Source organism: Oryzias latipes, chromosome 21 (assembly GCF_053564925.1).
Source record: "Oryzias latipes strain Hd-rR chromosome 21, Olatipes_Hd-rR_3.1".
NCBI classification, from domain to species: domain Eukaryota; kingdom Metazoa; phylum Chordata; class Actinopteri; order Beloniformes; family Adrianichthyidae; genus Oryzias; species Oryzias latipes.
The window spans coordinates 17,512,630-17,528,142 of record NC_136257.1 but is presented as its reverse complement, the minus strand read 5'-3'; the positions used below and the strand labels follow the sequence as shown (position 1 = coordinate 17,528,142).

At 42.3% G+C, this 15,513-nt stretch overlaps 1 protein-coding gene across 9 annotated transcripts in view; it reads right to left on the bottom strand.

The window, feature by feature from the left end:
• Positions 1 to 15,513, bottom strand: part of pcbp3 (poly(rC) binding protein 3) — a 137,280-nt gene that overhangs the window by 8,001 nt on the left and 113,766 nt on the right. For 5 of the 9 annotated variants that reach the window (XM_011489554.3, XM_078939349.1, XM_078939351.1 and 2 more), the window contains 3 exons: positions 8,462 to 8,536; positions 5,799 to 5,840; positions 4,205 to 4,283 (listed from right to left, as the gene is read on the bottom strand). In XM_011489554.3, the coding sequence (XP_011487856.1) occupies positions 4,205 to 4,283; positions 5,799 to 5,840; positions 8,462 to 8,536 (196 nt within the window). The remainder of the gene's footprint in view (positions 1 to 4,204; positions 4,284 to 5,798; positions 5,841 to 8,461; positions 8,537 to 15,513) is intronic. The other 4 variants (XM_078939350.1, XM_078939352.1, XM_078939355.1 and 1 more) reach the window with 2 other exon arrangements.

Here is a 15,513-nt window from a genome sequence, read left to right as displayed (position 1 = left end):
AATCAGACTTTATTAACTGCATTAACAGTAACTCTATAACTTGTGACATGCTAAACCAAGGCTAGTCAACCCTGGTCCTCGGGAGCCGCAATCCTGTCTTTTTTTCCAGTCTTCCCTGATCAGCTTGTTGCTGATACGATGACTCAAGTAATTCCACATCCTGATTTCCTAAACACACCTGATTTAGGTTGTCAGCATCAAACAGTGCAGGGAGAAATAAGACCTGCCTCAACAAGTCAGCGTTGATGCTCTTGAGGACCAGAGCTGGCCAGTCCTGCGCTAGAACAAACATTACTATGACTACGCTAACTCCAAACTCCACAAACAAAAAGTGCTGACACTGCTGCGTTAGCTGTTTAGCAAATTCATGTACCCTGTCTGTAGCTCTCAAAATCGCTTTGATGCCAATAAGCACAATAACAATTAATCCATATATATAAGGCACTTTGAATTATAAGCTGCAATGATGTTTTATGATAAAAAATAGAAGGGCCAGATCAAGGACCTTATCATTCTCTGGGATTGGGAGGGGCTGGTGCTTAGAGACCAGGGTTAGGGAGGAATGCTCAGAGATGTGAGAATGGATCAAAATACCGCTTTGGGGTTGTTTTTCGTGAGGAATTAACATTATAATACACCTTAAAGCTCAAAAGGTTGATTTTGCATGATATACTGTAGATCCTTTAAGGATTTTAAGGGAAAAAAGCACATGTATTTTATTTGAAAAAAATTGTTGGTTTTAAATGTACATGGTAACACCTGGTTTATTTTTAGGTGTGATGTCTAAATGATCTGCAGCCTTGCAACCTCAAATTTGTTTCCCAAATTTCAGTGCTGTTTTTCTACCAAAGCAAATTACTGACTTGTTGCACATACATAGCATTATTGGTTGAATGCTGTAAAGCATTCAACCCTTTGTTTTCCTCTTATGCTATCTTCCGCCGTTTTTCGGCACTTAACTCCTTCTACAATTTTTAAGCTATTTTAACCATTCAACTTTTAAAATGTTCAGCTCTTTCAGCTTATTCCTGCTATAACTTTTGGTTTTTCAAATCCTTCAACTTTTTAAGATATTCAAGGACTTTCCAGAATTTTTTGCCCTATTAAAATACATAGGGAAGTTATGGTGCATGAGGTTGCCGGTTCGAGACCCGGTTCAGACACTTCAAATTTTTCAACCATTCATCTATTAAAATGTTCAGCTCTTTCAACTTATTACAGTTATTACTTTTGGTCCTTCAAATCCTTGAACTTTTCAAGATATTCCAGGATTTTCCAAGTTTTTTGCACCATTAAAATACATGGAGAATCCTTGAAACCTTTGTTTCTTTCAACCATTATAACTTTAACATGCCTTTAGCTAGAAACACCGTTCAAACATTAAAGTGCTCACAAAACTTTGAACTTCAATATAAGTTTTGAAATTATTATGGGATGGCAACACCAACTACGGTTTTGCGGCCATTTTGTGCCTAAATATGAGGCGATTTTAAACTTCAGTTTTTACCTATTTTAACCATTTTACTGTTACAATGTTAAGATCTTTCAGCTTAATCCTTTCAGCTATTACTTTTGGTCTTTCAAATCCTTGAACCTTTTAAGATATTCCAGAATTTTCCATGATTTTCCAAGATTTTTGTTTCATTGAAATACATTGAAAATCCTTGCAAACCTTTGTTTCTTTCAACCATTATAACTTCAACATACTTGTAGCTAGAGACACCGTTCGAACATTAAAATAATCACAAAGCTTTGGACTATAAAATACGTTTAGAAATCATTATGGGATGTCGACACAACCTACTGTTTGGTGGCCATTTTTTGACAAAATCTGAAGCAAATATTGCAATAAACTTCATCCATGGCTGTAACTGAACATATTGAAATTCACTGGATTTGGACATATAAGGAATCTGGGCATGGTTAACAAACAAACTTCGTTGCTAAGGACGTCCAAAGGTTTACTTTTTCCGATTCGTCTGAAACTGACGTTGATTTGTTCATCATCCCCAGGCGATCCAAACATAAAATGGTTGCTATGGAGAAAAAATTAATAGAAAAGCCGCCATTTTGCAAAAAAGTTGATTTTCTATCAACTTAGAACATGTAGCTTTTACCAATATGATACTCTCAAAAAATGTGTTTTTTGGAGTCAGCTGATGATGCTGATTCCAATGCTAGCACTTTTAGCCATTTTAGCAACATCTTCAAATTTTCAACAGTTCAGCCATTTTTTCAACAATCTCAGCTTTAATGCTTAACTCCTTCTACAAATTTTGACCTATTTTAGCCATTCTACTATTACAATGTTCAACTTTTTCAGCTTATTTCTGCTATGACTTTTTTTTCCCAAATCTTTTAACTTCTAACGATATTCCAGGATTTTCCAGGATTTTTGCTTCATTAAAATACATAGGAAATCTTATCGCTTAACTTCTTTTACAGTTTTTACCCACTTTGTTTTTTTTTTTTTTTTCTTTCTTTCCTTTTTAACTTGTTCTGTCCAACAGCTGAGCAAACAGATTAGAGCTGAAGGCTTTTTGTGTTGGACAGGTTTTACTATCACAAAAAGAGGTTATATAGCTTCGAGAAACTAGAGTGTAGATTTGTATAAACCCCTTTTTGTCGTATTATTTTTTATTTATTTGTTACATTTAGTGTGTGGGGGGAGGGAGAGGGGAAGAATGTGAGGGGAGGGTGGAAGAGAGTAAAAGGAAGAAAGGTGAAAAGGTGGGGGATACAAGCACTGATTTGACTAAGTTATTAATTTAAGCTGTAACAATTATACCAGATCTGCTGGAAAGACGAATGTTACATCAAAAGTGAAAATCTGACACTAAGATGAGCGAAAAAAAAAAAAAAAACTGTCCATCAATACACTGTAGGTAAGGAGGAGGGATGAAGCAGACAGGGAGCAGTGTGGCAGTGTGCACGTGCACGTGGGGGTGGAGATACATGCATGCTGCCGACGTGAACCGTGTGTTCATAAAGGGAGCCAGATCCTACCCAGCCAGACCAGCCAGACCAGGAGAGGGGAGGAGAGCCCCCCAGGCCAGAAGCCCCCCCAGCATCCGGACCCAGGCAGCCCGGGAGGGGAGGAGGAGGGGACCGCCCACCCCACCAGCCAGGCACAGAGAGGGCCCCCCTACAGGGGCCCCCCCAATGCCCAGAGGCACAAGCGAACCTAGTGTCCGGCCCCCAGGCCACAAGACAGGAGCGCTTAGCCGTACCAGGCGGCAGCCATGGGGGCCACCGGGCGCCGGACACCGAGACAAAGGCCAGGGACGAAGCCAGGCCCCCCGGAACCCATGAGCCGGCCACCACCCGACCGGCGCCCCGTCCCCGCAAGCCAGCCCAGGCACGCGACCCTAGCAACCCAGGGATCGCCACGCACCCACAGCCACAGCCACCCCCCTAAAACCCTACGCACTACAACCCCCCCCCCCCCCCCGCCATAATATCTGACCCCCCCTCCCCAACCCTCTCAGTGCCCTCCCCTCTCTGTGATGGGGAGGGAGAGCCCCAGAAGGGCCCCAGCGAGCCAGCCCCCAGGTCGGTCCTACCCATGTACTCACACACACATACTCACAATCATCTGGTTACCCTCCCTACCCCCCACTTTGACCATTCTACTTTTAAAATGTTGAGCTCTTTCAGCTCCGTTCAGCCATTTCTTTAGTAAATTCAGCTTTCATTCAGCAATACAGCATTCAACAGCAATACAGCATTCAACCCTGCATTTTCTTCTGGAAATGCAGCTCCTTCTAGTTTGGCATTTGACTTTTGTTACCTTTGCACAAAAATTGTTAGCATTTTTCCTCATTATTTGTTGTCTTTGTACTATTTTCTGACGAATAAGGAGCTATGTTATGTTTTCAGTCTTATCTACTATTTTAACCAAGTAAATCTTTTTGAAAAAAGGTGCACACTATTCAAAAAGTATCCACTGGAGATTTAAAACAAACCTGACAAACATCTGATTGCCAAGTGATGCAATTCTGAACCATTTTTTAATCAAGTACAGTTTTTTCCTTTTTTTGATCCCAACAGAAACAAGAGAAAAAAATATATAAAAATGAAAGTAAATGAAGGATAGCAACCACAAGGGTCAAGGCATGCTGTGTCAAATAGATGAGGTGCCAGGTAGGGAAAGAGACTAAACATATGTTTACTGAGAAATCTATAGGGCCTTGTGGGTACGTACCAGGGAAAGCAGGGGTGGTCTGTCCAAGAGGGGTAAAGGGGGTTTGCTGCATAGCCAACTGGTGGAGCTTGGTCAACTGCTGAAGGGTTAGGAGGGAAAGTAAAACTAAAAACAGTTACTGTTACACAGGTTACACTAAGAAATGAAGCCAACCAAAACTAGAGTGAAGAAACAGTGAGGAGGAGGCCAATGACACAGGGAGGTGGAGGACAAAATGTAAGAGAAAAAGAGATACAGAGAAAACAGGATTTTTTTGTCTTGGAGGTTCAACTGCAAACTATTTTAACCCTGTAAATTCCACTACAACTGAACGCATAACCTGACATGGGCTCCGTACACTACATCAAATAATTGACAGAAAATTCAATTTTTTCAGAATTAGTTTGATTTTTTAACCCTTTGATGAATTCCAAAAAAAAAAAAATCAATGTAATTTTTTTAGAGATATAGTGTCAATTATGAGACAGTGGGTGATTAAGTAAGTTTTTGCTATAACAATGTTAATTAAGATGCAACAAAATGACATGCATTTTCAGGAAGATTATGTACCCACTGTCTCAAAATTGATCCTCACATTTTTAACATGCTGTAACTGTATTATAAAGAAACAACTATCAACAAATTGTGCAGTATTTCAATTCAGAAAATAGTCATACTTAAAAAATGAGTTGCCCCTTTCTATAAAGTTTTACAAATTAGCTAAACTTTTTCCCGCCCAAAAGTGTTATTGAGATTTCATGGAAGCATCCATTTTGAAATAACCAGGTAAAGGTCTTCTACTGCCCCTGGTGGAATGATGATGGACTACGGGGCAGAAAACATGGACCAAGTTGATACACTATGGGTTTTTAGGGAAAATTTGGAGGTGAATTTTGAGATGGTGGTCTCAGAAATGCGTGTATCAGACATTATACTAATGTTTATACAGAGTTATATAGTTTTCTCTTAAATTTTTCCTGTTGCCTAATGTTTTAAATTTGCTTCAGTTTTAGTTTGGAACCTCAGACTCACACCAACGAACCTCTGCTTTTAAATGTCTGTCAACGACAGATGCCATCCCCAGGACATGGTTACAGGATTCATCCCCTGCTGTGTACTTCCATCTGGAATTAGGCAATACAGATGCTTTAAAGGCATCGTCTCCCTTTTAGTAGAGCTTTAATGAGGGTGAAACTGCATGTAAATTATGTGCTTGAGCTATTGGACCGTCAGCGACCTCTCGCTTTGGCATCAATCATCCACCAACTTTGAATTAGTGGTTCCGGCTCCAAGTTAGCTCTTAAGATTTGCTAAGACAAGGACGGATGATGGCAGATTATTAATGGAGACTATGTGATCCAGTGAAAATAAAAGGGGTTGTATACATCAAAACTGCCCTCACTGCTTTGCCTTTATGATTAACACCGGGGATTCATTATTTTGCAAGTTCAACCTTCAATTTCAGCCACAAACTAAAGCTGCGAGGGCTGTTGTATGAGTCATGTATGCCTTGCCTTTAAATTACTAAAAAGAGCAAATGTGTCCAAGCAAGAATTTGCTATTGAAAAAAGGCACAATTGAAAGTAAAGCTTCATTGAAAAAAATTAAAACTTACATCTGGATGTGGGATGGCATACTGTCCCTGAATCGTATAGGCCTGGGAGGAACAGAAAGGATAAAACATTGCAGAAAAATATAGTTTAGTGCCAGAAAAAAACTAAAGTAATCGAATATTTTTATGGAGCTATATTAACCATCTTTACATTAGCAATATAATATCACTGAATGTAAACATGAGTAAGCCATGTGCATAAATAAGTTAAATCAAACCCAAATCGCTACAATTTTTTATTTTTGCTTTTATCCCAGAATATATTAAACAATCTTTCAGACCAAAGTCTTATTCTCTAAAATTTAGCATCTGGGATCAGGTCAACAATGTCCAAGTGGAAAATATCTGATGATTTATGATGATCTTTGTGCCTGCCCAGTCAAACTTTGAAGGCTTTTTTTTATATATAATGAAGGATAAATTCAAGTATTAGAGTCATTACAAGCACCTTTCTGCAGTTTGCCACAAATGTCCTTAGTGTGTTAAACCATTCCTATTCAACAGCTCTTCAAATTAAAATAAAATCTAAAACCTTCAACAGAATAATCTGGAAAGCATTAATTTTGTTTTGTTTTGCAGAGTTTTTGAGTTATTTAAAAAAATGGCATTATGGTTCTTGTACTGTATGTTTGTTTTATAAGGTGGTTGTGTGATGTGTTTGATACCACTCATTAACTATATCAGAGAACTGGACTGACTGACTGCTCCCCCATGGCGCTCCAAACAGGAATTACCTGCTGGTTCCAAGAAACCAAAATTCCATCAACTTCTACCGAGAAATAACAGCTATTACTTATTCATGCTATGTCAGAATAACAATTCTTGCTCTGTTACTTTTTTTAACATTTACTTTATGATCCTATTTTTTCTTTATATTTTTTTCTGTAGTGCAAATTATTCAAGTTAAAAACTGTCCAACCAGAAGCCTTAATAAAAGCATGTGGTTGCTGCTGGCCGCCACATCCAATGTTTGAAACACTCGATTGACATGTGGTAGGGGTGTGGACTTCCAACAAGCTCACTTCTGATGGGCAAGACTGGTTATTACAGAAACAAGTCTCAGACTGACTCAGACCAATCACTGCTTACTGACATTGTCTGCTTCGAACATGGCAAAGTCCTTATTGTGGAAAGAATGGCGACTGAATTGACGTCATTTTATTTTAGCTGGAAGTAAAATGATTTTCTATGAATGACGTTACACTCACTCAGTCCAGTTCTTATTTACAATCAATGGTTGCACTGTAACAAATGAGTCTAAAGTTAGATATTTTGGGATATCTTGTGCATATTGTCATAAAAAGTCAACATTCAACCCCTTTTTACTTTTTCACTACAATGAAAATTGAATTTTTGTTGTTTTTAACTTGTTCTCATAGCATTTTCCTCATAATGGGTGGCATATATGAAGAAAAGTAAGATTAAAATTGCATTATTCAGCATTCCTTTATTCAAATCGTCGTCATTATCATCTTTTTTTTCCTCGTCTGAGCAGGTATCTGGCTAAAACTGTACAACTGCATAGGTCCAATAATGCTCACCATTTTTGTTGCATCAGTAATGTTAGATTGGGGGTGAGAGTGGTTTTGAGCTAGTGGGAGAAAGTGTAAACAAAGGCACGATGGGAAATAAACACATGCTTACTCTGCGCCAACAGTCCTGCCCAGAACTCTACAAAAACTGTGTCCTAAAAAATAACACAGGCTGACACTGAGAACACTTTGAAAATAGATTTAAAAAAAGTGAATTCAGTGTTACTTTAAAAAATTTTTGTTGTCACTCTATCTTATGCATACACATTAAATGTACTACTCATTATTTTGTGTAGACATGCACAGAGCTTATAAAAATGTGTTATATATATACATACATACAAGTATGTATATATTTATTTATATATATAGATAGATAGATAGATAGATAGATAGATAGATAGATAGATAGATAGATAGATAGATAGATAGATAGATAGATAGATAGATAGATAGATAGATAGATAGATAGATAGATAGATAGATAGATAGATAGATAGATAGATAGATAGATAGATAGATAGATATACATATATATATATATAATTTTTTACGCTTTCTTAGTATATTAAAATGTTTATTTACTATATTAGTAAAAATGGTTTTAAAATTTCACATTTTGAACTGAAACTAAGCAATAAAAGTTTTGTATCTACAAAAAAATTAATTAATTAAGTATTTCCTTATAGGTTGCAGTTTTTTCAAACCTAATAAAAAAAGAGCTATTCAACTACAAAAAAAAAATCTTTTTTATTTTTTACCCTTAATTGACCCTATTGAGAGTGCCTCTTTGACTGAGCACTGAATGTTTTGAAGCATAATATAACAGTTTAGCAAAGCAGAAATTTAATTATAAATGTTTTAAAGATTGCCCTAAATCTTGTGAATATACTGCCTTTCCTGTGTTCTAGAAAAGCTTTTAAAGTTATCAACCCAAGTTATCAGAATTGGATTTCTCCACCACTAAAAGGACAACTCCTTATCTCCACACATATTTGAATCTCATCCAACAGATAATGGCAAAAGAACCAAGATGAAAATATATAAGTTGCAGGCAGACGTTGATATAGCAGGAAATGTCTCAATTTAGCTAGAGGGGATTAATTTATTAGCCAACGCAAGCTCAGCGCTTACCTGACCACCAGAAAAAATCACTGGGGTGGAGGCAGGCTTTGGTCGATAAGGAATAGTGGCACCTTTTGGTGGGGACTGCAAAATAAGAGAGAAAAAAAGACAGAGTCAGGCAAAAGTATACGGCTTTTGTCAGCAAAACGTTGTTGGACATTCTCATTCATCTATGTCAGTGTAAAGAGCTTAAATCGAAGGCGAGCTGACTTCTGTTCTCGTGTCTTGAGTAACTTTCATGCGTCACACACCCTGAATCTCCTTCAGATGCGCTAAAACGTTTCCAATAGGAGGGGTGGCAAACCTCACAGCAGAGAAAAGGAATCCAGTTGGGGTAAACCTATGTTTGTTTTTACAGCTTTCGATACAATATACTGTATTTTTCACAATAATTGAAACCATGAACGATAAAGGTTAAATCAGGATCAGCTTAAAGTGAGTGAAGAAAACAGATAGTAAATTTGAAAATTGTAAATTTTCATCCATCCATCTTATTCTGCTCATCCGGGACTGGATGGTAGAGACAGCAGCCGTTGTTCACTTTAAGCTGATCCTGATTTGACCCCAGGACAGTTTTGCAAAGTGGATGTTGAATGTAAACTATTGCCTAAAAGTAAAATTAGTCAAATATGAAAATACAGAGAATAAGAATCACTCAGAACACGTGTAAATGTCAGATGTTGGCCTAATCAAGCTAACAGTTAGCCAAATCCTACAGACACGGATAAAAAATATCAATTCACCTCTTTATAAATAAATAAAATAAAAAAATAAAATAAAATAAAAAACATACTGGGTCAATTCAGTTTAGAAAACAACACTGCACTGAAGCTTGAAATTTATAACAATTTCTATTCAATGAGAGAAGAATAGAATAAAACAACTCCACCTAGATTATTTCACTGCAAGAATTATCCATGTTTAATTTGTTTCACTTTGTTTTCTTTCTGTTAGTAATTTTTGAGTGTGAAACAAAGTTGCTTCAATGAAAAGACGTGCAGCACCGGTTTGGAAAAATGACACTTCCACACTCTTCTTCAAGGAGTGGAAAGCACTTAATATGACATATTTACTGTCAGAGAAAATTCTACCTAAAACATTGATTACTTCCTCACATCAACTATACATGATGAGCTTTCTGTTTTGTTTTTTTATCCAGTTTTTTCAGATATAAAGGTAATCATTTTTATCATTTTCTTAAAAATAGGTCTGCTATAAGTTTAAGTCACAGTACGATCATTTTGAATAAAGAAGCATAGGAAAAACTATGGTGTGGCCTAAGACCATCAAGTTAACCCTTGTGCTATCCTATGAACCCCACCCTTACATTGACTTGTTATCCCTAGCATGACACAGGTGATAAAAGGAAAGGAGGATTTCATGTAATCCATGGACACCTGTGAAAATCACAAATCATTGGTAAATGGCTCCCCCGTGAACCGCCACCTTAACGTGGTGGGGGAGTTTGAGAGCTCGGGTGATCCCAGGAGCTAAGCTGTCTGGGGCTTAAGCCCCTGGTAGGGTCTCCCATGGCAGACAGGTCCTGGGTGACGAGCCAGACAAAGAGCGGTTCATAACCCCCTTATGATAAGAAAGAACAAGGACCCGATTACGTCGCCCGGATTGGCGTCACCGGGGCCCCGCTCTGGAGCCAGGCCCAGGGTCGGGGCTCGCAGGCGAGCGCCTGGTGGCCGGGGCTCTTCCCACGGGCCCCGGTCGGGCACAGCCCGAAGGAGCGACGTGGGACCACTCTCCCATGGGCCCACCACCCGTAGGAGACCTCAAAAGGGGCCGGTGCAATGTGGTTTGGGTGGCAGTCGAGGGCGGGTGCCTCGGCGGCCCAAACCCCAATCATGGAACCTGGCTTTTGGGACATGGAATGTCACCTCTCTGGGAGGGAAGGAGCCTAAGCTGGTGCGAGAGGTTGAGAGATACCGTCTAGATCAGGGGTCACCAACCCTGTGCCCGCGGGCGCCAGGGCGCCCGCGAGCACCCCTTGTGGCGCCCGCAGGGGATGCACCCAAAAAAAATCTTTTTTTTTTTTTTTTTATTGAAGCAAATATTCAACAAACAACCACCGCATGTCTGTCAATGACAACAATATCAATTCTGAGATAAAGGTAGACAAAGAAAACCCAAATATGTAAACAAATATAACTTAAAAAATAATCACTAAAAGTAAGGGTCTATTACAAAAGTTTAAATAGATCAAATAAATTACACAATTTCTGGACATTCTTATGATTCATGTAATGTAAAGATTTTGAGAATAGGTTGAGGTGGTTGAGTAATCCATTAATGTGAGGATTAATATTCCTGTCTGTTTTTATTTACATTTATGTTTAAAAAGTTAAAATTAAGTTAAAGTTTTAAAGGTTTAAAAGTTTAGCTTTAGTGTGTTCAATAAATATTTATCTTGTTCGGCTGCAACCTAAAGTCTGTTTTGAAATTAGGCTCCCTCTGCAACTGAGTTTGACCCCCCCCTGTAATACGAGTCTAGAAAATTCATGCATGTTTTTGTGTGTAAAATGAGCAAATAAAAATAGGGCACACAAAAGGAAGTCCTCAAATTGTGTTTTTTTTTTTTTTTGGGGGGGGGCTAGGAGGTTTTTAGTGGCGCCCTTCATATCACTTGGTGCCCATGAAATAGGACTCACCTCCACACATAGCCTGGGCTCTGAAACTCAGTCCTTAGAGAGGGGTTGGACTCTCTACCACTCTGGAGTTGCCCAAGGTGAGAGGCGTGTTGGAGTGTTGGAGTTCACCCCGGTGGACGAGAGGGGTCATGTCCCTCCGCCTCCGGGTGGGGGACAGGTCTCTAACTGTGGTTTCGGCTTACGGGTCGAACAGCAGTTCGGAGCACCAGGCCTTCTTGGTGTCTCTCGAAGGGGTACTGGAAAGTGCCCCAACGGGGGACTCCATTGTCTTCCTGGGGGACTTCAATGGCCACGTGGGCAATGACAGTGGAACCTGGAGGGGTGTGATTGGAAGGAATGCCCCCCCTGATCTGAACCCGAGTGGTGTTTTGTTATTGGACTTCTGTGCTCGTCATAGTTTGTCCATAACAAACACCATGTTCGAGCACAAGGGTGTCCATCAATACACCTGGCATCAGGACACCCTAGGCAGGAGGTCAATGATCGACTTTGTAGTTGTTTCAGGCGACCTTCGGCCCTGTGTTTTGGACACTCGGGTGAAGAGAGGGGCGGAGCTGTCCACCGATCACTACCTGGTGGTGAGTTGGATTCGCTGGCGGGGAAGGAGGCCGGAAAGACTTGGAAGACCCAAACGTACTGTGAAGGTCTGCTGGGAACGTCTGGCTGAGCCCTCCGTCAGGGAAGTCTTTAACTCCCACATCCGGGAGAACTTCAAACAGGTACCGAGGGAGGTTGGGGACATTGAGTCCGAGTGGACCATGTTTTCCACCTCCATTGTCTCTGCTGCTGCTCGGAGCTTTGGTCGCAAGGTCTCTGGTGCCTGTCGCGGCGGTAACCCCCGAACCCGGTGGTGGACACCGGAAGTAAGGGATGCCGTCAAGCTGAAGAAGGAGTCCTACCAGGCCTGGCTGGCCTGCGGGACTCCAGAGGCAGCTGACAGATACCGGCAGTCTAAGCGAGCTGCTGCCCGGACTGTTGCAAAGGCGAAAACTCGGTCCTGGGAGGAGTTCGGTGAGGCCATGGAGAAGGACTATCGGTTGGCCTCGAAGAAATTCTGGCAAACCATCCGGCGACTCAGGAGGGGAAAGCAGTTCTTCACAGGCACCGTTTTCAGTGCAGGTGGGGAGCTGTTGACTTCGACTGGGGACATTGTCGGGCGGTGGAAGGAGTACTTCGAGGATCTCCTCAATCCCATTGACACGTCTTCTTTTGAAGAAGCGGAGAGTGAGGACTTTGGGGTGGGGCTGTCTATTACCCGGGCTGAAGTCACTGAGGAAGTCACTGAGGTAGTCAACGAGCTCCTCGGTGGCAAGGCCCCGGGGGTGGATGAAGTCCGCCCTGAGCACCTCAAGTCTCTGGATGCTGTGGGAGTGTCTTGGCTGACACGTCTCTGCAGCATCGCGTGGCGGTCGGGAACCGTACCACTGGACTGGCAGACAGGGGTGGTGGTTCCCCTCTTTAAGAAGGGGGACGGGAGGGTGTGTTCCAATCATAGGAGAATTACACTCCTCAGCCTCCCTGGGAAAGTCTATGCCAGGGTACTGGAGAGGAGAGTCCGTCTGATAGTCGAACCTCGGATTCAGGAACAACAGTGCGGTTTCCGTCCTGGTCGTGGAACAGTGGACCAGCTCTACACCCTATCTAGGGTGCTGGAGGGATTGTGGGAGTTCGCTCATCCAGTCCATATGTGTTTTGTGGATTTGGAGAAGGCGTTCGACCGCGTCCCCCGTGGCATCCTGTGGGGGGTGCTCTGGGAGTCCGGGGAGCCTTACTGAGGGCTGTCCGGTCTCTGTATGACCGGAGTAGGAGCTTGGTTCGCATAGCCGGCAGTAAGTCAGACCTGTTCCCGGTCCACGTTGGACTCCGGCAGGACTGCCCTTTATCACCGGATCTGTTCATAGTTTTTATGGACAGAATTTCTAGGCGCAGCCAGGGGCCGGAAGGGATCTGGTTTGGGGACCACAGGATTTCCTCTCTGCTTTTTGCGGATGATGTTGTCCTGTTGGTTTCATCAAACCGGATCCTCCAGCGTACATTGGGGCGATTTGCGGCCGAGTGTGAAGCGGCTGGGATGAGGGTCAGCACCGCTAAATCTGAGGCCAGGTCCTTGACCGGAGTAAGGTAGTTTGCCATCTCTCGGTGGGTGGAGTGTCTTTGCCCCAGGTTGAGGAGTTTAAATACCTTGGGGTCTTGTTCACGAGTGAGGGAAGATCGAGCATGAGATTGACAGGCGGATCGGAGCGGCGTCCGTAGTTATGCGGTCGCTCTATCGGTCCGTCGTGGTGAAGAGAGAGCTGAGCCGAAAAGTAAAGCTCTCAATTTACCGGTCGATCTTCGTTCGAATACTCACCTATGGTCATGAGCTATGGGTCATGACCGAAAGAACGAGGTCCCGAATACAAGCGGCTGAAATGAGCTTCCTCCGTAGGGTGGCTGGGCGCTCCCTTAGAGATAGGGTGAGAAGCTCGGTCACCTGCGGGGAGCTCGAAGTAGAACCCCTTCTCCTCCACATCGAAAGGAGCCAGCTGAGGTGGCTCGGGCATCTAGTCCGGATGCCCCCTGGACGCCTCCCTGTAGAGGTGTTCAGGGCATGTCCCACTGGGCGGAGGCCCCGGGGAAGGATGGCAAGGATGCTGCCCCCGCGACCCGGTCCCGGATAAGCGGAGGAAGATGGATGGATGGATGGATTGGTAAGTGGCGTATACTTACATAGCGCCTTTCTTCCTACAAGGACAAAGCGCTTTACAGTCACAGACCCATTCACCCAGTCACACACACATTCACTCACACATTCACACACTGGTGGCGGCATTGAAGAAAAAAGGTTCAGCGCACTTTCTTGTGGGGTCTAAATGACCCAACTCCCAATGTTAAAGTGCCTAGGATAGAACAATAGTTAAAAGGCACACATCAAGCAACAAGTCAAGAAAAATAAGTAGATTTTGTGATGCTTGTTTTTAGATCTGTGATAAGAATGTAGTGGGTCAGAAAAGAAAAGACACCACTATTTTTTTTATAGTCTTTATAATAATAATAATAATAATGAATTTTATTTATATGGCGCCTTTCTAGTCACCCAAGGTCGCCTTACAGATAGAGAGCAATAAAATACAGTTAAAAAAAAGACACATTAGTTAAAAACAAACAAGACATTGTAATCATAAAATTAATTAGGGTGGGTATGCTTTTCTGAAGAGGTGGATTTTCAGATTTTTAGCAAACTGTGGGAGTGAGTTCATGTTCCGCAGACCTGGGGGAAGTGAGTTCCAGAGCTGGGGGGCAGAGCGGCTGAATGCTCTGCCCCCCATAGTGACGAGCCGAGCGGTGGGTGTAGCAAGCTGGAGTGAAGAGGCAGACCTAAGGGAGCGGGTGGGAATGGCAACATGGATAAGGTCAGACAGATATGGGGGGGGCAAGGTTATGGAGGGCTTTGTAGGTCAAGATAAGGATTTTATAGTTAATCTGAAAAGACACTGGTAGCCAGTGAAGCTTTTGTAGAACAGGTGTGATATGCATAGTTGAAGGGGTTTGTGTTATGATCCGGGCAGCAGAGTTTTGGAGCAGTTGTAGTTTGTGAATGGTTTTGTAAGGGAGTCCGGATAAAAGGGAGTTGCAGTAGTCCAGACGAGAGGTGATGAGACTGTGGACTAGAATGGCCATGGGGTGAGGACTGAGAGAGGGGCGGAGACGGCGGATGTTTCGGAGGTGGAAATAGGCCATCCGGGTGATGCTATTTATGTGGGCAGTAAAGGAGAGAGTGCTGTCAAGGATGACACCCAGACTCTTAACTTGTGGGGAGGGAAGGATGGAGCAGTTATCGAAGGAAATGGAGAAGTTAGGGAGTTTATTTAGGGTGGTCTTTGTTCCTACGATGAGGAGTTCAGTTTTGTTACTATTTAATTTAAGGAAGTTTGCAGAGAACCAGGATTTTATTTCAAGAAGGCATTTGGAGAGGGAGGCAGGTGGAAGAGTGGAGTCAGGCTTGGAGGAGAGGTAGAGCTGGGTATCATCTGCATAACAGTGAAAGTGGATGTTGTGTTTACGGAAGATATAACCAAGGGGAAGAAAGTAAATGATGAATAGCAGGGGCCCTAGGACAGAGCCTTGGGGCACACCTGTGGTAACTGGAACTGTGGGAGAGGTGAATGACTTTAATTGTATGAATTGTGTGCGGCCTGAAAGATAGGACTGGAACCAGCTGAGGGGTAAGTCAGTGATGCCAATGGTTGAAAGTCTTTCCAGAAGGATGGGGTGTGAGATTGTATCAAATGCAGCAGTCAGATCGAGTAAAAGGAGGATGGAGGCTAAACCAGAGTCAGCGGCGAGTAGAAGGTCGTTAGTAATTTTAAGGAGGGCTGTTTCTGTACTGTGAAACTGACGGAAGCCAGACTGGAATTGTTCATA